General features: G+C 44.0%; 1 protein-coding gene across 7 annotated transcripts in view; it reads right to left on the bottom strand.

The window, feature by feature from the left end:
• The window catches only part of TBXAS1 (thromboxane A synthase 1), a 213263-nt gene that overhangs the window by 143688 nt on the left and 46218 nt on the right, over window positions 1–23357 (bottom strand). For all 7 annotated transcript variants that reach the window (XM_031665114.1, XM_031665111.1, XM_031665112.1 and 4 more), the window contains exon 3: window positions 22968–23020. Coding sequence is in view for 6 of the 7 variants with exons in the window: in XM_031665111.1 (XP_031520971.1) it covers window positions 22968–23020 (53 nt within the window). In the remaining variant the exon portion in view is untranslated. The remainder of the gene's footprint in view (window positions 1–22967; window positions 23021–23357) is intronic.

Raw genomic sequence — 23357 nt, forward strand, 5'->3', positions numbered from 1 at the left:
ATCGACCTTCTTGAGCCTGTTTCTATGATTAAAGAGACTGATGTGAGGTCAGATGAGAATAGTTTGCCCAAACAGAAAAGTTTAATGAAAATGCTGGTCATGGTCACCTTCCCGTGAGAGGTGGAGGGCCCCTGCAGGCCCCAGCAGGTGGGCGACACCCTGCTGCTGCCACTTTGTCAGGAACGAAGAAGCTGAGTGAGGAAGTGCCCCATGGGAGCATCAGGAGGCCCCTGACGGGAGCCCAACACCCCCCACATCAGCAGAAGGAACAGAAAGGCAGGCACAGGCCGGGCGCGGTGACTCACGCCTATAATCCTAGCACTTCGGGAGGCCGAGGCGGGAGAATCACCTGAGGTCAGGAGTTTGAGACCAGCCTGGTCAACATGGCAAAACCCCGTCTCTACTAAAAGTACAAAAATTAGCCGGGCATGGTGGCGGGTGCCTGTAATCCCAGCTACTCAGGAGGCTGAGGCAGGAGAATTGCTTGAACCTGGGAGGCAGAGGTTGCAGTGAGTCGGGATTGTGCCACTGCATTCCAGTCTGGGTGACAAGAGCAAGACTCTGTCTCAAAACAAAACAAAACAAAACAAAAGCCATGCACGTTGGGAGACTCCTGATTTTCAGGTAGAACTGATGAGGGCTTTCAGCTCCTCTGACAACTGCTAAACGCCAAGCATCTGAGAACTTCTTGTCTCCTTGACAGTTTTATTTCCCAGCACGCTGAGGATGCGAACAGGGTAGCTGCCGTCCTACCCTCAAGTCTGAGCTTTGCCGTGGAACGTCCATGTGGAAGTGGCAGGAGGCTCAGTGAGGAAAGGGGTAGATGCTACTGCAGATCATAGTTGTGAGTGTCTGAGATGCTCAACTTCCAGAAAGTTCAGAGAAAGCTAAGGAGAAGTCCAGGGCTGGGCATTTGATTCACGAGTGCTCCTCTGCGGCTGGATGGCCCACAGGGTCCCATGGGGAAAGCAGGGTCCCTGGAGTCCTGGGGCTCTGTCCCTGCTTGACTCATGGGGCGTCTTTCCCTTTGGGTCGGCTCTTCCATCTGTCATTAGAGCAAGAGGCTTGAGTGAGCTGAATGGCAGAGCAGACTCAGCTACCAGGGAGAGTTTTCTCGAGGAGCCAGTGATACAGTCATAGGCCGTGGAGTCCGGAGTTGCTTTCCCAGGGCTCCTGCCTGTCACTCTGAGCAGGGTCCAGCATCATCTGCCCATGTTACCCTCAGGGTACTCATGCCTGGGGTCCACCCTGAATTCACAGAACCCTACAGAGATCGATGGACTAAAACAACCCTTTCTCAGCCCCTCCGCTTTCAGGGGTTTGTAGGGCCAGTTCAGCAACCTTCTTTTGCCCTTTTCAAGCTGGTACGATCCCTGGTCCCTTGCTTCCTGGCCAGACTTTGGACCTCCCACACAGAGGTCCAAAGTCGCCACCATTCTGGCCTGCTGCTTGTCCACATGCGGGCCCCAACTCCACTCAGCCACCTAGGACTTGGTAAAATGCAAATCTGAGTATGCTGCTTCTTTATCGAAAACCCTTCAATGGTTTGCCAAGATCAAGTCCTTGGGGAGTCTTCAGCATGTGGCACACAACGTCCTTCACACCCTGCTCCCTGCCTGGTTCTTTGGCCTTGTGCCTCCCTGAGCCCCCTGCTTGCCCTGCCATCAAGAGCCAAGAGCCAATCCTGATCACACTGACTGAAACCCTCCATGACCTCTCACTCCCATGCCTTTGCACATGCTGTTCCCCCTGCCTTGCCTGGAACAGCTCCCCTTTTCTTGCCTGGTTGACTCCTAGTGGTTCTCTAGTAATTGTAATTTTTTTCCTGACTGTCTTTCTGCTGTTTGTAAGTGGTGGAAACGCATCTTGTCTTCTTATCTTTGATGTCTAGTGTTCATTATGTTGTTAAGCATGCAGTGGGAATTCCATGATGTCAACGCAGTGTGCTGTATTCCAGCTCCAACTTCTAACGCCAGCTGGCTTCGGGCCCTGTCTCTCTCGCCTGGACCACTGAGGAGCTCCCAGTGAAGCTCTCTGTCTCCAAACCAACCCTCCCGCCAAGGTCAATGACCTTTGTAAAACAGAAGCTGACTGTGTCGTTCTATTCCCTATAAATCTCTAGTGGTTCTCCATCATTTGAAGCAAGTTTAAGCTTCTTCACTTGTAACCAACCAGGGGCTCTTCAGGAGCTCCTGACTTCTCTCCTTGCCCCATTCCTCTTACACCTGCATTTCCAAACATTCTCAGTTCACGGTGCCCTTAGTGACTCAGTAATTTCTTCATAGTGCTCCCCAGGTCAAACGAAGAACCCCACAGTCTCATTTCTAAGTAGATAAGTTCAAACAACTTTATAAGCATACATGTGCTAGCAAGTTAGTGGACATTTGAAGAAATAATACACATAAATTGAAAGCAGTTCCTGCAGTGCCTGACAGACGTTGCCGTATTTGTCACGAATATTCAAAATACCATAGCCCAGGAAGCCCCTGTGAGTTCACTGTGGCACCCTGGAGTGTCTCAGCACACAGTTTGGGAACCACAGTCTTTCACTCTTGTTGTGAAAAAGTTATTTATGGTTCTCCAGATGTGCAGTATTAGCCCTGCTCTGTCTCTTTGAACGTATTTACCCTCTAAAGTGCCAGTTGCCCTCCTGTTAGTTTGGAAAACTTCAGACAGTCGGGTCACCTGTCCCCTCTTTGTGGAGGCTTCATGGACCCTTTGCTTCTTATAGTTTCTGTGGCACCTGGTCCTTTCCTCTACTGACCTGCATCACCCTCTGTTTATTGATAAGCTCCTGATCGCTCCGCAAGTTCTCTAAGGACAAAGCCTGTCTTATCTGCCCATGCATCCCCGAGAAGCTAGCAGAGCGCCTCATTCTTAAGAGCAAGTGGAAGGACGGTTTTAAGCTGCCTTTCCAGGACTGGGAAATCATTTTATCCTCTTGGCTTCCCTATTACTCCTCCTGGCAGAAGGAGATTTCAACTCTGAAGCCAGACTTGAAACCTCAGAATCTTTTTTTCTCTTTATCCACATTTATCTTACTTCCAAAATTTACTCAGCCCCTGGTCATTTTCTAAAACTTGGGGCCTGCTCTATTTCACTCCCACCACCCTGGAGAGGTGGCCCCTGCAGAGGTGCCCTGTTGGCTCCGTCAGCCATGGGCCTGCCTTTGTGACTGGCCCCAGCCAGTCTTAGGTCTAGCGGGGCAAAGAGTCCTCCGTGGGGAAGCTGAGCATACAGAACCCTCAGATCACCTCCCACTTCAACTTGGTGATTCCGCCAAAAACTTCATTTGAGCTAGAGTTCCCATGATGTGATGACATCAAGACGTGTTGTCCAGATCCCCCTTCTGGGAAGGACTTGCTGTCCAGCAGCCGAGACTGTGGTCAGCAGAGTGCCTCCAGCTGTTAGCTCCTTCAGGGCCAGCCTCAGCTGCAGAGATCCATGTCACTGGGGTCACCCCCTTCCTGGGAAAGCCCATGTCCCGAGGCTGGGCTGAGTAGGAACACAGAAAGTTGGCATTTTGTCCTATTAGGAGATGACTGACAGCTTTCTCCTCCTTCCCTTCGCAGGCATGGATCCCTAGTGAACATCTCACACCTCAAACCCCATCTCTAGAAACTGACCTGCAAGACATGGCTTTAAACAGCTCACAGACCATTAGCAAGGATAATAAAAGGATAACAAACATGTCTTCAGCCTGGCAACGAAGGCTTTCCAGTGTGTGATGATGACTGGCCAGTCCATCTGTGTCCCCCTCTCCAGCCACAACTTCCATTCCCCCAACCATTCCCACCTCAAGGGCTTTTCTCTGACTGTTTTTGCTGAGTGGAACATTCTTCCCCTCACCTCCCCCTTATTCATTCTTCAAGACCTACTTCCTCCTAGAAACCTTCTCTGCCTTCGCTGGTCCATGATTCTACCCAGAATCCTGTTTCCTGTTCTTTCTGGGTTTCCTGTTCTTCTCTTGTAGAAGTCAGCCGCTTTACTACCTGGCATTCTTGAGCAACTTGGCCCACGTCTGGGATTTTCTCCTAAATTAGATGTCAGCTTTCTTTGGGAAAAGAGACAAGAATGACACATTTTCTGGAGGGGATGGGTAGTCTCTCCAACCGCCATGAGCTCCATGCTGTACACGTAGCAAAGACGGAAATATTTGTTGTGTGGACAACATCTGGAGCAGGGCCAGCAGTGAGCACTTCAAGGCATGGGGAAGCCGTCCCTTCTGTCTTTGTGCCATTGGGAAACATAGACATAGACCCTAAAGAGTGTAGGAAAGATCAAAAGGAAGAAGAGGGACATATCTCCCAGAAGGAACGGAGAACTGATGGTAGAAAGAGCATTGCATTTTGAATTACAGCATGGTGAATTTGGACCAATTCCTTGAATACCTGGGTCACTGTCTCTATACCTGGTAGATTTCCCAAGTATCAGGGGAAAAAAGGCATGTCTCACTGCCCTTCTTTAGGGATCTTCTTGCCTACTGCTGGGAATGTGCTTGGTTGGTCCCTGGGTTGGTTTCTAAGTGGTGAGAGCAGGGGGTTGATGAGGGCTTAGGTCACACGAGCCAGCCTGAGGGAGGCCAGAGAACCAGCTCCACCAGGAGAGTCCACAAGCAGGAAGAATTCCCACTGTGATTCTCCATGCCCTGCCCTTCTCTCACACCATCTTCTGCACACTTTCCTAACCACCCCAACCCAGCCACACCCATGGAAAACGTGCAAAATGCTTATTCTGCAGAGGACTGGGTCTGCAGCAATGGTGTGGTGCATGGATGGTGGCATGGTAGCCCCAGGAGGCCTCCTGCTGCTAAGGAAAGCCCCCAGGCTTGGCAGCCCAGAGAGGTAGGGTCAAGCTGTGCTCTACTTCTCAAGAGTGGTGCTGGGGCAGCGATTCTCCATCCTTTCTGGAAACAGGCAGGAAGATAGCCACTCCCCGGGCCCTCAGCTTCTTCATCTATAAGATAAAGTGGTCCTTCTCACCCTAGTGAGTTATGACTCTGTCAAGCTACAATAAAGCTTTCTCTAAAACAGAGCTATGGCTAAAAGAGAGAATTGGGCAGCAAGGGGGAAAAATATCTGAAAGAAACCTATAATGATAAACCTCCCTACTCTATTGAATATACCCGCCCATCTAATTTATTCAGTTAATAAAACTTATTCCCCAGAGGGGGCAGGCAGAGGTAAGCTACAAACCAATCTGCCCGTGTGAGCGTGGGTATATATGTGTATCTCATAACAATAAAAAAAGAGTAATTAAGAGATGTATTGAAGTGTGCAGAAATCCTGAAGGACACTGAAGATTACAATTCAAGTTACTGTCCTTGGTGCAAATGTAATTCAATGGGGAACAGATAAATAAAAATAAAGAAAAAACAAATTCAGAACAGATGTTAGGCGAGCAATTTTTTTCACAGTAAGAATCATAAACATGAAGAACAGCCTATAAGGCAAAGTCGTTGATGCAAACAGCATCAAGCTACTAAATAAATAGTTCGATGCCCCTGCAGGGACAAAGGAACATTAAAATAGTCATTTGGCTGTCCCTGAATATTTTTGCCCACACGTTATGCCCAGGCATGTATATTTGGGGGTATTGAAGGGAGCTGTGCATGTGTGTGTCTATTCCATAGAATATGTGCAGGACATATATTTGTGAGAGTACACGGCAAAATCACCTCTCCCCAAATGATGTATGGGCTTAGAACAGGAATACAGGGGCTGGGAAAAAGCTAATGTCACTCCTGCAAAGACAGTAAGGCCAGGGGAGGAACCCCAGGGCCATGGGAAGAATGTGCTGTCCAGGGCTAGGTATAAAAAGCCCAGATGTGCAACTCTGAAAAAAGGGAAAATTTAGTGGCAGAAGAATTTCAGACACAGTAGGAGAGAAACCAGAGGCAGGGAAAAAATAATAAAGCACTGATCACAAGACTTTAGAGATGGAGGGAAGCTTCAAGATGATCATTCTAGCCCAACCCCCTCATTTCATAGCTAGGAAAATGAGGCCCAAAGAGGGGAGAGGACTGGATGAATTGTGCTGTCTCCCCTTACCCAGGCGGAGGATTCCCTGGAGACATGATGGGGAAAGGACCCACGTGCAGGACTCAAGAAGTTCACCCTGAGCTGGCGAGGTATGGGGCTCCTGAATTCGGCAGTCTCCCCAAGATGCAGGCTGGCTGCAAGAACACCTCTGAACCTGGACGGGCTGCCCTGGGAGAGCTCTGAGAGCTCCTTTGAGTCTTATGTCAGACCTGTGAGATAGGCAGGTGCTCAAGTTTGTTTTTTTTTGTTGTAGTTTTTTGAGACTGAGTCTCATTCTGTCGCCCGGGCTGGAGTGCAGTGGCATAATCTCAGCTCACTGCAACCTCCGTCTCCCAGGTTCAAGCGATCCTCCTGCCTCAGCCTCCTGAGTAGCTGGGATTACAGGTGTGCGCCACCACACCCGGCTAATTTTTGTATTTTTTAGTAGAGACGGGGTTTCGCCATGTTGGTCAGGCTGGTCTCAAACTCCTGACCTTGTGATCCACCCAGCCTCCCAAAGTGCTGGGATTACAGCCGTGAGTCACTGAGCCCGACCTCAAGTATTTTTTAAAGGGAAGAAAATGATAAATGACTCGTTCATTCTAGTCCCATCAGTAGGGATAGCTGAGCTAAGACCAGAACCCAGATCTGGCTCCTAATCCAGTGCTCTTTCTGGTGCGGTCAGCTGACCCTAAGAATGAGGTTATGGGAGGTATCAGCTATTCAGGAGTAGGATATGAGGCAGTAACCCAAAAAGAATCCAATTAATGACTTGGGTGAGTGGAGCCTAGCTAGTGTATCAGGAGAACATGTCCCTTATCTTCTCTGTTTATCTTTTGGATCCCAAGGTGGCCTTACACAGTGTAATTGAATTTTGTATTTTGATGGGCTAACTACTGAATTGATAGAGCATAAAAGTCACCGATGGGGAAAGAGTATAAACTCCCCTTATCCAACCCTCTATTTTAATATGAAACTCTTCCCCTAATTCCTTTTCTTTGTCTCCAATAAAATAACACCATTACCAAAATTAGCCACATAACAAGACCTTCCTGTTTGAAGTTTCCTTGGAGATAAATCTGACATGAAAGACATGTACGTAGAGATGATTCTTCTGTTCACGCAACAGATTACTGAGCATCTATTATGTGTCAGGCACCATTCTAGGCACTGGGAATAGCAGCACGAACAAGAGAGCAAGTCCCCATCCTCATGGAGTTTGCATTATATCAGGAAAGCAGGTCAGTCAACAAATAATTATGTTACGTATTGTTAGGGCAAATGTCCTAAGGCAGGACTGTTTGGAATGTTGAAGAAATAGCAAGAAGAGGCAGTGGAACGGAAACAGCTTTGGATTAATAAAAAGAGCCTGTGCAACCCTGCTCACACCTCTTACTAACCACATGCCCCTCTCATTCTAGTCACTCACGTTTCTGTATGATTGAGGATAATGCACCTAGCCTGGCCAAACTCTCAGGGATGTTATTGAAATGGCCATAGGAGATACTATATTGGAGGGACATGATCCACACTGAGTGCTGGAAAACGCTTTCAGATTATTAGCAATTAATATGTAAGTGGCCTTAGGGAACAAAGACATATATATATATATATTACAAACATAGGGCAAGATGGATAGCCCATAGAGTTTTCCCACAGGTCCATAAAGGTCCCATAAAAGGACACCCACTGCAGGGTTGCTTGCTGAGGGCTACTGGGTATCTCCTCCTGGGACAGTGGACAGGTGAAGCAGGTACAGGCATCTGGGGAGTGTCAGGCAGCCGTGAGAAGCAGCAGACTCAATGGGAACTCTGTGCTGGACCTTGAAAGCACAGTGCTAAATGAAAAAACTAAGGAATAGAATGAAATCTACGACAGTACTATTGGCGTAAGCTAAAGATAATACTCACAAAATGATAATGCACAGTTTGCAAGAACATGTGAAAAAAAACCCACATTAAACACAATCGGAATGGTTGACTATTGGGGATGGGAAAGGGAATGAGAGAACATTGGGGATAAAAGGAAATAAATAAACAAGCAACACAGGCAGCAGTGCATTCCCAGCCTCTCCATAGCACTGCAGGATAAAAACATCCCCCAAAACATCAACTCAAAATGGAGGTAATTAGTAATTACTGGTTGTAATGTTGATAATTCACAATGGTGAAGTAAACTATTTCTATTGATGGTTGTCTTTTATGGATAATTCTTTAGGAGTAAAATGCTGGCATTTATTAGATCAGTGTTTTCTCTCAAAGTCTGTTCTTCATATCCTATACCAAGAGATACTCTGGGCGGAACAGGGGGGAAATATTCTGTGGTCAAATAAACACTGCATCCTAAATTTCTCACTTGGAGATTGTCAAAGGACATTGTTGCATGAAAGGTTCGGAGTCATTCTACACTGAAGAGACCTCTGTTCCTTTTGCTGTTCCCCACGTAACAATTATTACTGTCAGTGGAAATGATGGTCTCAAGGACACACTGCGGGAAACACCCCATTCGATTGTTGGAGGATGGGAGGTGGAGATTCCAGATTCCAGGCATACCCTGGAGCTCCCATTCCTCTCTCCTTCCTAACACAGCTTCCTGATCCTCTGAGTGCTTCATTCCTAAGTCACCTTGGACCCAATGTCTCCTTAGCAGCTCTGCCACAGTCTGAATGTTTGTATCCATCCCCCTGACAAATTCATATGTTGAAATCTTAAACCCCTAGATGACAGTATTAGAAGGTGGGGTCTTTGTGCGGGCAAATGGGTCATGAGGGCAGAGCCCTCTTGAATAGGATTAGTGCTCTTATAAAGGAGGCTCTAGGGAGCTCTTTCACTTCTTCCACCATGGGAAGGTGCAGTGAGAAGGCGCCATCTGTGAACCAGAAAGTGAACCTTCACCAGACAATGAATCTGTCGGTTCCTTGATGTTGGACTTCCCAGTCCCCAGGACTATGAGAAATAAATTTCTGTTGTTCATAAGCCACCCAGTCTATGGCACTTTGTTATAACAGCTTGAACACATGAGGATGAAGACAAGCTCCAACGGATTAAGAAAAAGATAAAACCATCTTTGTCTTTGCCCCGTTCAACCTCCTAATTATGGTGGAATCACCACTTTGTCTCCAGGATTTGAAGTCAGCATCAGTGATTAATGTTGACTCATCTCTTATTCGTTACAATCAATGACTTGCTGCGTTTTTCCTACAGGACGTTTTCTTTTCTTTTCTTTTTTCTTTCTTTCTTTTTTTTTTTCTTTTTTTTTTAAGACAGGATTACAGTGACATGATCTCAGCTCACTGCAGCCTCTGCCTCCTCGGCTCAAGCGATCCTCCTATCTCAGCCTCCAAAGTACCTGGGACGACAGGTGCACACGCCACCATACCCAGCCAATTTTTGTATTTTTTGTGGAGATGTGGTTTCACTATATTGCCCAGGCTGTCTCAAACTCCTGGGCTCAAGCAGTCTTCCCACCTCGACCTCCCAATGTGCTAGAATTCCAGGCATGAGTCACCACACCTGGCCGCTACAGGACATTTTCTCTATAAAATTCTCCTTCTTTTCCTTCCATTTCAGATAATCTAAATGACTCTTATCTCTCTCACTTGTACTATTAGAATGTTTTTTGCTTTTTTAAAAAATTAATTCCATCCTGCCCCTGCACTCTGTACCTGCACAACTTTCGTCAAATGACCCACCTCCTTAGCACCAGTCCTGAGGTCTATCTCATCTGCCACTGCCAAGGTTGTCCTCTCTACTTGTGCCCCAAACATCACATTTTCCTAGCACACGTTTGGCTTCTACTCTTCTTCTTTCTATCTCAGCCAAAACCTCTGAACTTTCTCCCATGCTTATGTGCCTGAATACACTCTTCTCCACAGACCACCTGCCATCTGTCCTTTTTTGGATAGGTATAGTGTGAGCTGACCTTTCCCAATGAGCACACACTCAATGCAGAGACTGTGGGGTACAAGAGGGGAATTCAACATGTCATGAATAGTCATGAAGCTGGAATGTATGCCCTGTGAAACAGTGGAAAGACTGTGGGAAAAAACTCAGAGAAAGAAAATTGAGAAGCCACCAATTGCAAGAGCAGGATTTTGACAAATTACTCAAGGTAGGAAGCCCAGAGATTGAAGGGTCAGTTCCAGGAAGAGAAGGAACAGTGTAGACCCAGGGAACAAGGAAGCAGAAGTCAGTAAGAGTTTCGGATACAGAAGACAAAATTTATGTGAGACACAAAGCCCACGGTGAGCTATTGGGAAAGAGGAAACCTGGAGGGGGCTGAAGGCAGAACCGAAAGGCAGACACATAAATCGTAAAGGGTTTGGCAGCGAGGAGTGAGATAAGAGGAGAAGGAGCTCTGGGTGGGGACTACTGGGAATTTATTAAAGCAAACTGAATTTATCATGCAGTGCAAGCATTTGTTGATAATGGGGTGGTTTGGTTAAAAATGCACTCACTGGCCTAGCCAAAAGGAAGTTACAGGCAAAGTCACTGAGGTCATCCATTCCAGTTAGAAATGTGTGGTTCACTTTGACCACTTGGGATCCAGGGCACAAGGGGAAGTGTAAATTTCACCTGAGTTCACTCTCAAGGTTTGAAAACAAGAAGTAATGGCCACATAATCATGGTGAAAAGGGGACAAAAAAGCATTGCTATAAAATGTACTCCAAAGGTGAAATGGTATATGGTCACTCTGGAAAACAGTATGAGGGCTTCAAAAAGCTAAAAATAGATTTACTCTGTGATCTGGCAATTTCACCTCTGCATATATACCCAAAAGAACTAAAAACAGGGTCTCAAAGAGGTATTTGCACATCCATATTCAAGTAACATTATTCACAGTAGCTCCGCCATCTACAAACAAATGAATAAACAAAGGGCAGAATATGCCTACAATGGAATATTACTCAGCCTTAAAAAGGCAGTAGTTCTCCCATGTGCTACAATATGATCAACCTTGAGGATATTATGTTAAGTGAAATAAACCAGTTACAAAAGGAAAAATATCACATGATTCCACTTTACTGAGGTACTTAGAGTAGTCAAATTCGTAGAGACAGAAGGTAAAACGGTGGTTGTCAGGGCCTGGGGGAGGAGGGAATGGAGAGTTAATGCTTAATGAGGACAAAGTTTCAGCTTTGCAAGATGAAAAAAATTCTGGATGTGAACGATGATGATAGCTGCACAACAATGTGAAGGTACTTAAGTAACCGACCTATACAATGAAAAATAGGATAACATATTTTATGTTATGTGTATTTTAACACGATAAAAATAATGTCCTCCAACCAAAAGTCCTTCATGTTATTCTCAATACCTAGATCTAACCGAGAAGTGGGAGACCATCAGTTCTGAAACCGTGGGTCACAGTGTTCCTCCTGCCGGCCAGGTTGTAGAGGCATGAAAATCCATGCCACCTACTCATATGAAACCTTTCTCCTGTGGGTGTTAGCTGTGGGTTCTCAGACCCTGAAGCCCTGGTACTCATGAACAGGTATGGATTTTGAGCAGGGCAGAACTCAGGATGCTAAGTATCCATTCCAGATTGGACATAAAGCATCCTTGTGGGCTCCTACGCAGAGGAGGACAAAGAGCTGAGGCTTCTTGCTCATGGGATGCTCCAAAGGACTGAAACTCTAGCAGAGAAGCCTCACCCTTTGGTGGAAGCAACTAACAATCTTTAGGCTGGAGTCTTTGGGAAGAACCTGGTGGCCATGTCAATCATCAGTCACAAGCTGTGGTCTGGCAGTGAGATGAAGAAAAGAACTTGAAGAGTTACAAGCAATCTTCAAAGGCAAATGGAAGAGCCATTCAACAGTTGCCTCTTTGTGGTGGATATGCACCAGGCATTACATTAGCCATGGAAAAGATGGAGGCAGCACAAGCCAGGGAGTACTTGGGATTTCCTTCCTGAAGCAGCCCTGTTGTGAAGTGCAGTAGTTTTGATTTAATCCTGGATGCCCACATCTCCAGTAGGCCAAGTAGTATCAAGAGGTGCTGGTGGGTGTTTTAACGCAGAAGACCACAATCGCTGCATCGAACTAACATGCTATGACAAGCCATTCACCAGCCACAGATTCCGGGCAAAGGTTAATAGATTCCTTTTTAAGCTGAGGCCAAAAAAAAAAAAAAAAAATCATCTGCAAAGAGTGCCTCCTTAGCGGTTAATGTGGGGGGCCTGGAGAACATGTCAGAGAGTCAGACCTTTATAAATAGGCCAATAAACTGACAGCCTTACTCAGGGTGGAAAAACTTCATAGAGTGGGTTGCAAAATTCTTGCAGCTTGAGGGTGAGATGGAAGAGAAGTTGTTAGGAGCACGGTCTTGAGATGCGAAGAATAATCAAAGAACTTATTTTCGTAGTTAAGTTTATATTATCTGCCCTAGGCAAGCAGGCATCATAAAACTTGGTGGGGCCTTGCTAAGGAATTACTTTGTGTGCTATAGAAATGTTACACGTAAGACTGATCAGGAGTAATTGGAATGCATAGTAAACAACCCAAACTTTAAAAGATTTAAAGATCCTAAGGAAGAAAGAAGAATATGTTCCAGTTTAAAGGCGAACGTCAAGCATTCAAAATTTAGTAGAATTTCAAACATGTATGTGGTGGTGTATGACTTTTTTTGCTTGAAAGTTCACACTAGTATCTGGAGTTAATTTGGTTTTAGACATTTAGATTCCTTTACCTTTTGCCCTATGTGAGTAGCAAGATTTAGAACTGGTTTTTAATCAAGCAAGGATTTCTAAGAACTTGTTTGGAAGAAGTTTCTCTGCTCACAAAATAGTGATGGAAGAGGAACTTTAAGCTCTAGGTGAATTGAGAACTCACTGCTTTTTCTAATTTAGTAATATTTTCTTTTAAATCATGAAATCAAATATGGCTTGTCATTCTTCTTTTTAGATAGAATAGGAATACTATTTGCATTCTCAATCAGAGTGAAGAGCCCTAAGAATTGGGTAAATGTGTGCACTTTTTGAGACTGTCTGTGCAAAGTTCTTGACAAAAGATATATGCATAAAGCCATGTGCTTTCTGGACCTACTTCCAGATGGGAGAATGTCTTGACAAATGTCACAGTGATTCATGACTATTTTACATCCTCTATTATGCATTTTGGGTTGAACAACTTGGATTTGTTGCAGGTACACTTCAATTAAATATGGAATTTATTATTTGAAGATATTAGCTCGAAATAGAGCTTTTATGCAACTTTAATCGAGACATTCTATTGATTGGGAACACACCTGCACAGAGCTGTCACTTAGAGAATAAAGAAGGTACTGATGCCATATTCGATAGTTACTGATGAGGAATGAGTTAGTTCCCTTCCACCTTGAACGTGATACACAGTTCTCCACGGTAGATTTTGGATGTGAATATCAAGGAATGCAAAATTAAAAATCTGTGGCTGACGCTCCAGCCACTGCAGTCCTCTCTCCTTTCCAGCCAGGTGCTCTGTCCCTCACCTGCAGACCCAGCCCTGGCCCCAGAAGCAGGAACAACCTCCCGCCGCACATCATGAGACTGGATGCCTCCCCGGCATGGATCTGTTCCAACCACAATGGACCTTTCCTCCCTGACTGATACTGGAGATTAGGTCTGGCTTCTGAGTCCTGGGCCTCACATGATGCTGTGAGTCTTAGCACTGAATGTCAATCCCTGATTCGTCCACAGACCCCTCCCCGCTGAGACCCTGCTGTACTACCTAAACTCCTTTCTCAGGGCTGGGGGCTTCTCAGCTTCCTGAACCACCCACCAGTGGGGCCCTGGGGTCCACTGACAGCCGCCTCATCGCTGCTCCTGGATGCCTGACTACTGTCCAGCTGACACCTTCCCGGTGCACAGCTCTCTCCTGGACTGTCCACTGTGGCCAGTGTTTGCTAGAATGGGGAGCACCGTCTTAGTCTTTAAACGCGGCCCTTCACCCACAGCAGGAAGTAGCAGGGAGCTGCTCTCTCGGTACCCACAGCCTGGTCAGTTTTCCATAGCTAGCTTACGCCGGCAAATGGGATTATTTCCAGTTTCCAGACCGTTCCTTCCTGCTGCTCCAACTCCCTGGGAATAAGTAATCAGTTGGCCACACCTACCTGGGAGAAGATATCCACATCAATTACTTAGATATTTACACCCAATGCAAAAATCTAACAGAGAGATGTCTTAAATGGTCAATTAATATATTTGTGTTAGCTTCTTAGCATGATTCCGAGTTAAGGCTTGGAAATAATTTCAATAATAGTTGAACTTGTGATTTTAAAGAATAAGAAGGTGCCATAGGGTGGGAGGTGCCCAGCCTGGGCCCACAGTCAGGTGCGGGAGCCTGGTCTCTGCAGGAGGAGTGCTTCCGCTGGAATTCGGCTTCAGCAGCGGACAGTGGGCTTGTAGTGATTTTGTCAGAGGTTTCTCAGAATCTTAAACAACAAAGAGGCAAACACAAGGGCCTCTAACAATTTTCTGATGCACACTGATAGGGACTGTGTCATTGGCTTGTTGTCACCCAGTTTATGACTGGAAAGGACTTCAGATATCATCTGGCCCTTTGCTTCTCAGATTGCTGATTTTGACTCACTAGTGGTCATGAAATCAATTTAATGGGCTGTGACCAGCTTGTAAATGTTTTGTTTTTTACGGATAGAATACAATACAATAGAATAGAACAAAGTGGTTCTTATACTGTGAATAAGGTATTCTTCTGTAAAACTTTTATTTCAAGTGTATGTGTGTGTATTAGATAACAATGTGGTTAATATATTATTTACTGAGGCTCGTGATTAAACAGCGTCAAAGTCACCAACTTAGTCCAAATCCCACCTTTTACATCCAAGAGAACTAAAGCTGGAGAGGGGAAGTGAAAGGTAACAAGCAGTAGAGAGAAAGAAAGTTGAAGCTGGGATTTTAACCGCAGATTTCTATTGTAAGCTATCATGCCCTGTTGGATGTTTCTACCCAAAGAAGAGGGAATTAATACAGGTTCTTGATCTTTGTGAGAGTGGGTCACAAAGACTTGGACAGCAGTAGTCATTAAAATATGCAACAACCATCACCCACATGCTGTTATAGAAGGAGGATGGAGGGCTTGGCTAACACGGTGAAATCCCGTCTCCTCTAAAAATACAAAAAATTCTCCCGGCGTGCTGGTGGGCGCCTGTAGTCCCAGCTACTCTGGAGACTGAGGCGGAGCTTGCAGTGAGCCGAGATCACGCCACTGCACTCCAGCCTGGGCAACAGAGTGAGACCCTGTAAAAAAAAAAAAAAAAAAGAGGATAGGGGGAAATGAACTGGTATAAAATAAATGGGCTGAAACAAGAAGTCAGAAGTCCAGAAAATTAGATAAACTTCAGAAGCGTCTTTGGATCAAGACTAGGAAAGAAGGTGGTCTTAAATCATAAGAAAGCACGGAAGCTTTGTAGCAATACACTATTTGGTATAACGAGATCATGTTGGTAGCAGGTAAAGGTGAAGAATCTATGAATGGTTCATTCAAGAAAAGTGGGACTCAAATCAAATTCCTCCATCTCTTTGGTCTAAGCCACTTATCTTTGGACAATTGTTCCTTTGATAATCCACCTATTGGGCAGAGTGCTCGGCTTGGTGATAGCTGTCCTGTGGACAACTTTCCTCCTATTCTCCAAGGCCTCCTAAAACATCAGCACACTAACTCGGGGCATTCACTTTTAGAGAATAATGGCCCCCTAAAATGCAATAATGCAGTGTAGTGAATTCCAGTCATTTAAAAAATGTGCTCTTACAGGCTTAGTGTTCATGATTAAGCTATTTTGACCAGTGAGAATATTGATATTTCACTCACTGAATGATGCTCAATAATTATGACCTACAGACCATCATGATGGTCTCACATGAATTTTGCTTTCAGATTCACATTATTGGGAACTGCAATGCACAACTTTGCTTTCCATGCTTTCATGAAAGCCAGCTTTCACCAAGCTAGGGGACCCAAATATTGCCCACAGTTTGGCCTCATGGCCAGAGATGTTAGGATAATTCAGAACTTCTGTGTTTAATTCCACTGTTTCAAGGCTATTGTGTTTTCTCAATGATCATAGCATATTTTCATTTTCATCAATTCCTCTCAGAATTGAGCCACATTTTGGGGTCAAACATTTAGTAAATGAGCCTCATACTGAGGCTTGCACTTTATATCAGCTGCAAAAACCTAAAGTTTGACTCCTTAGCATCAGTGTCTGGGATGCTCTTATGCAACGGTGGCTTAATTTCCACCATTCTTCAACATCTACGATTCTACTGAGCTCAGTCCAGTTTAAAAGCAAGTGCTATCTCTAGGTGTCAGCTGCCCAATTTGAGTCTAAATACTTGTGTTTTCTTGGACAAATCAGCAATAGTTTCCACCCTACCCTGTCCTCAGCCACATTTTCAAGCCCAGTGAATTCAGATGTCTCATATTGTCTAAGTCAAAGATCAAGCACGTCCAACAGGTGAGTCTTTCAGAGCCCTTCAACTCCTGTGGTTCTTGATCCATAGTGGTAGGCCAGGAAATCTCCCACAGTGGATGACATAGCCATCTGCCAGTATTAAAGTAAACCATCTCTATGCTGTTCTTCAACCCCATCTAAATAGTACATAAACATGATGGTTAAGAGCAATTACATGAAAAGTGTTCACACCTTAGTCACTTCCGGAACACAAACTCTCCTAATGGATGGCACCATGGAAACTGAGCTTTAAAAAGTGTTGAAACGACCTTGTTATTTTGATTGCTGATGCCACATGCTTTTCCTTATGTATCCCAAAGTTCTCAACTTCCTCACTGCCTGGTGACAAGGTGCTATTAGTTCATGCATGCTAGCTAATTAAATTTAAAAAATGGTGCTAAAAACCTCCAACTTGGAGGCATATGAGACACCTCCCCCTCCTGTGGTGTGAACTTTGAAGCTAAGTGTCAGGCCCTTTATACCAAAGGCTTATTTATTTGCTAAATTGATTTTTTTTTTTTCAGTATGGGACCTAAGGTTCTTTGGGAGATAGATTGCTTCAGGCTTTGATATTACAAAGATGTTCTTAGAACACCCTACCGCAGCTAGGTACAAGAAGCTACAAGCGTGACATCCAGATAAGGATATTCAGTGCAGCCCTGGCTTGTAATTAAGCAGTACAACAGAACAGAGAAGTCAGAAATACACCTAGGAATTAATAAACGATAAAAGTGACATTTCAAATCAATTGGAAAAGGATGAAGTTTTAGATGGAACTCTACCCTCTGGGGGGAAAAAGGGTGTGTCCCTAACTCCATCTTGCAAACAAATTCCTCATATGTCAAACATTCTATGTTTTAAAAATACAATTTAAAAAACTAGAAAAATGGAAGTTTATGAAAAAATATCCTTGGTGGAGAAAACCTTTCTGAGTAAGATACAAAATGTAGACACTGCTAAAATCAACTAAAGTCAACAACACAGAAACAAACGTTTTCTGATTGGAAGAAATACATAATAAGCAAAGTCAAAGGCAATGATAAAGAGGAGAAAATATTTAAGGCATATAAAAGGCTACTTTCTTTAATATGCAAAGAGCTTCTACAAATAAAGTGGGAAAAGATCAATAACCCAACAGAGAAGTGCCAAACGATCCCTCACAAAACAAAATACACTGCATTTTAAACATGGGAAAAGATACTCAAACTTGCTCATAATTAGAGAAATGCACCTTGAAATTGCAGCAATATACCATCAAATGGTACAGATTTAAAATTGTGACCACACATTTTAGTGACAAGTATGGAAAGAACATATGCATATTTATGGGAGTCTAAACTGATATAATCCCTAGAGAGAACAATTTGGTCATATTTATCAAAATTAAAAACATAGACCATCTTTGACCTAATAATTCCATTTCTAGGAATTTATCTTGCATGCTAACCCCAGACATCTATGATGTGTATATGAAAATCTTCACTGCAATGATATTTGTAAAAGTAAGAGATATTTATCAATTGAGAACTTGTTTTAAAAATTAGGATACATTCATACAAGAAAATCCTTAAAAATACTACATAATTTAACAGGAATGAATGAAGCAAAATGAGACAATTTCCTAAATACCATTAATGAACAAAGCAAGGTAAGGAACAGCATGTATTATATATGATCCATTTGACTATAAAGAAATGTTTAACAGAGGTTGCCTCTGTGAAGGAGCAGCTGGGCCCTAGGGTGGGAGCAAGTGTACTTTTTTCTTACATTCATTTGTACTTTATGAATTCTGTACAAAGTTCATGCTTACCTACTACCTACAACGTGATGCTCCGATGGGAGTATATGAGGTTATGCAACAAGGCCAGCATCATGAAGGGATCCAGGGATGCAGGTGCCACTTACCAAAATGGAGTGGCATAGGTGATGGATGCCAGGAAGTGTGAAAGTCAAGTTCAACAAGAGGGAGCCAAGATAAAAACTAAAGTGATGTGGGGGGAAGAAGAAACGGGGATGAGGCTAAGTAAAAGTAGAACAATAGAGCAAGCATTTAAAAGACAATCAAATAGGCTAGATATGTTGACTCATGCCTGTAATTCCAACATTTTGGGAGGCCGAGGCACGTGGATCACTTGAGGTCAGGAGTTTGAGACCAGCCTGGCCAACATGGTGAAGCCCTGTCTCTACCAAAAATACAAAAATTTGCTGGGCATGGTGGCACATGCCTGTAATCCCAGCAACCTCATGGGCTGAGGCACCAGAGAATCACTTGAACCTGGCAGGTGGAGGTTGCCATGAGCTGAGATTGTGCTACTGCACTCCAGCCTGCATGACAGAGCAAGATTCTGCCTCAAAAAATCAAAATAAAACAAAACAATGCACACACACACACACACACACAAACAATGAAATAAAGGGAAAAGGAGCTTTGAATGGGGGCCTTTAGGAGTTGCTAATGATCTAAACTTAGGGTGCTGTGTAAGTATTTATTCTTACTTAACTATAAGTAATTAATAAGGCTTATCATCTACTGGGTTACAAAGTCCAGCTACAAATTGGAGGGAATATAATCTCTATCCAAACAGGATATATTGAATATATATCAATATATGTTTATATTCAATATTGATATATATTGCATATAAACCATATTCAATCACCAATGTATGACGATAACGTTGATTCTGTTCTTACAGAGTTTGGGAGGGAATATAAATCCAACTTGGGGCTCATTCTTAGCCTGAAGGAGATAACAAGTAATCATTAATCAATGAAGGTTATCCAAAGCAATAAAGCCTTGCCTTCTTTGTGGTATGTGGCCAGGCTGCTGTGCAATTCAGGAGAGTTTTTTATCAGGTATCCCCACGACTAATAGTTGTATAGGTATCCACACCAGTCCTCCTGCTTTACATTCAAGTTCAAAGAAGGTAGAGACACCGTGTGTAGTTTTATTTACACAGAACCTGGCAAAGCAGGCTACATAAGTAGACACTTGGTGAAGATATTTTGTTCTTGATGATGGTGGTGGTGATGGTGGTGGTGGTGGCAGTGTTGGTGGTAACGATAAGCATCGATGTTATCTGCCCATCCTGATGGAAACCTTCTCCAGCCCTATTGTCCCCATGGCAGGGAGTGGGGGAGGGGATAGAGTAAGGAGTCAGTTTCCAGTTTTGAGCCTCAAACTCTGAGTTGCTAGGGTGACAACCAGATAATAAGTATACATTGTCATCATATTTGGCTTTCCAGTCTAGAGCAGTGAGATTTGCCCTGCCCATTTTTCTCCCAACATTCAGTGCCAAGCTGTCATCTAAAGGCCCTACGCATCTCTACATGACATCAACAGTGTAATGTGGCATTTCACTTGTCAAATGATGAATCAATCTATTATTTCAGTTTTTAAGAGGATCAAGCTGGGATTGATTATATTTCCTAGTAATAAAAGTAGCCTAAAAACTAATGTAATTTAAATTAAATTGTTCTCTGCAAGAAGAGTCTTTGTTGTTCATTGAGCATAGTCCATTCCCAATCAGTGAAACTACGTTGCTAAAATTTAAGCAGTAAGAAAATAACATTTAGAGTTAGAAAAGACATTCAACTTAGACTGGTTCAACCCTTTCATTTTTACACCGCCACCATATTGCCTCTAAATCTGGGAGTAGACACATTTAAAAAGAAGTCAGCGTTTTATGGCTCATCTTTTTTTTCCAAAGGAGGAAGGTTGATAGCTTTATAGGAAGAAATTATGCCATCACCTTTCTTTTTTCCTTTTCACTAGAAGTGGGAACAAAGGATGGAGATGATACTGCAATTTTGATCTCTATAACCTCATTTGAAATCATTCCCTATGATTTAGGTTTTCTTGAAATGAAAAGGATAAATTGTGTTAACTTAGTTAAAGTTGGAGGAAAAAGTTGATTGGATATCCTGTTGTCAAGGAAACCAGTTCGCTCCACCTCTCCTCTCTCTCTCTCTCTCTCCTTCTCTCTCTCTCTTTCTCTCTGTCTCTTTCTGTCTCCTTTTCTCTCTCTTTCTCTCTCCCTGTCATTTTCTCTCTTTCTCTCCTTCTCTCTCTTTTTCTCTCCTTCTCTGTCTCTCTCTCTCTCACACACACACACACACACACACACACACACACACACAACTGGTTCATACAGTGCCCTTTAAACTCTTCATCTGGCATTTAAAAATTATTTTTAAATACCCAAAGGCTCTACTTTGGATATCTGTACAAGAAGCACTCAAGAAAAGTGGTTCCTAGAATTCAAACTCAGTCAGGACTTTTTCTGATTCTGGTGAAGGCACCGTCATTCTGAGTCAGTGCTGTGTCTCAGAAGCACATGAGACAGTCTCTAAGTCATTGCCAAGTCAGCTGCAGAATGAGACTGTTGGAAAGAAAGAGCTGGAATGAGAAGCTTTAAAAAGCAATAGGCCGGGCGCGGGGGCTCACGCTGTAATCCCAGCACTTTGGGAGGCCAAGATGGGCGGGTCACTTGAGGTCAGGAGTTTGAGACTAACCCGGCTAACATGGCGAAACCCCGTCTCTACTAAAAATACAAAAATTAGCCAGGCATGGTGGCAGGAGGCCACTGTCCGGGAGGCTGAGGCAGGAGCATCGTTTGAGCTCAGGAGGCAGAGGTTGCAGTGAGCCGAGATCGCGCTACTGCACTCCAGCCTGGGCGACAGAGCAAGACTCCATCTCAAAAACAAACAAATAACAACAACAACAAAACAACAACAACAACAACAACAAAACAAAAAAGCAATAGAACCACACAACGGTAAGAGAAAGGTAGACAGTTCACTCTCTTCAGCCTTTATCGAGCACCTATCACACTTAAAGCAAGAAGTTATGCACTAAAAAGTAAAAATTAAAAAGTAAGTGAAGGTCAAGTTGAAAGAGATCTTAGGGAGTGCAGTAGGGCTGCTTGTTATTTAAAGACATGCCTTGCCTCCCCACTCATCCTTCCGAGGAGTACACCTCCCTGCTCCATGAGTGTCAGACTGGGCCAGGTGCCTTCCTTTGGCTTCAAAGTGGCCACAGTGCTCTCCTACCCACATCTTGGGTTTAGCCATGTGACTTGGTTTGACCAATAGGGTATAAGCTGAAATGATGCAGCAGAAATGTATCATGTTCTTGCACCATCAGCCTTCCTCTCTTGAGTCTTTGCCTTTACCGTGAGAACCTGCCAGCCGAGCTTACACTTCCAAGGAGGATGAGAGACATGCAGAGCCTTGGTGACCCACATGAGACCTCCCCAGCAGATACACCCAGAAGTCCAGCAGAGCCAACCAGCCAAGTGCAGCTTAGGCCAGCCAACTCCAGCTGACCCTTAGACACATGATAAATCATAAATTGTTGCTTATGTCACTGAGTTTTGGGGTAGTCTATTATGCAGCAATGACTAATACAGAGAGCATCTTAACATCTTAATTTGTTACTTTTTCAGGGCCACATAGCAAACCAAAAAGTAGGTAGAAGAACTTGACCGAAACTATGGGCCTCCTAGGTGGGGCCATTTCCCTAAAGAGGACAAGCCAATCCCTTTCAAACATGGTATCAGGAGAACAGACATCACGAATCCTATGGAGACAGGACCCTCAAATCACTGGAGCCCATTGGAATGTACGTCAGCAACACAGGAGAACTTTAATGCACCTACAAAAGTGATTGCTGACCCAGAGGTCTAGGAAAAGCTGCAAAAAAATCGCTCAGTGGCTGAGGAGAAGCTGTGTAAAAACCGACTGAAATGATTAGGACTTCAGTGTGGGAAGACACATGTTGAGAATCAATGCAATTCAAGCCTGTTAAATCTTGAATAGAGTAAGTGGTCTGAATGTGCGTTTGCTCACCAGAATCTGGAATTTTAGAAACGAAGGAGCATAAAGAGGAGAAATTCAGGGAAAACAAAGAGAAGGGCTATATTACTTTACACGGCCAAGAACTAGGGTGACCATATGCCCCAGCATATCCGGGATAGTCTTAGTTGACACGGTCATCCTGGGGTAGTTATTAATAGCACTTCCTTTCACTTTCGAAAGGGAACTGGACTGGGTGATAAACTACACGGTCATGTTGCTGGCAGCACACTTTCCCCATGGGCTGAAGGACCCGAGTCTGAGTAAGGTTCAGATACGCTCATGGGATATGACCTGCTGCGCACCATCAAGGCAAGTTGGACAGTTTGTGCTCTGAGGCAAGGGGGCCACCACATCCCATGGCAACAACCCTCAGCACAGCAGGGGGAGATGATGATGTGCCCGGCCCAGCAAGGCTGCAAAGCCTGGAAAGTGGTATTCTTTCAGGCCAGCACAGTTCCCCCATGGGCAACCCCAGGGTCTTCTCTAGAAGCCTTGTCTGTACTGCAGGACACCCTCTTTGTGGGCCCTTTGGAAAATAGAAACACATACAAATTCCTAATCTTGGCATTTCTTCCATATCAGTTCAACATGTGAAAATCAAAATATCGTACATAATAGAAACGTTGAGTGTCCTTCTTACCCACACAGAGGTCCATACAGCTTTCTGAGCTCCATTTGGCTTTCCCAGAAACCCTGAAGGAAACACAGTGCTATAGTAAGAATAAGATTAAGCTAAATTCCAATTATTCAAACTTATTCAGAAAAAAATCTGGAACAGCAAGAACACAATTACAGAAACAATAAAAAAGAATGGAAGTTACATTGCTTTCAAGTACTTTGAAATATTGTAATAAACAAACGGCTTAAAAAATGGCCATGTAAAAGTCTTGGACAGGAGAGATCACCAGTTCTTAAACTACTTATGAATACTTGCTGCTAAAATATTCAAAAAATTTGCTTTCTCAACTATAACATTGCCCTCTGAAATTTGATTTAGCATTATCATATGGCCCTTTTTACTGCCACTATA

The sequence above is a fragment of the Papio anubis genome, chromosome 4 (genome assembly GCF_008728515.1).
Source record: "Papio anubis isolate 15944 chromosome 4, Panubis1.0, whole genome shotgun sequence".
In the NCBI taxonomy this organism is placed as follows: Eukaryota; Metazoa; Chordata; class Mammalia; order Primates; family Cercopithecidae; genus Papio; species Papio anubis.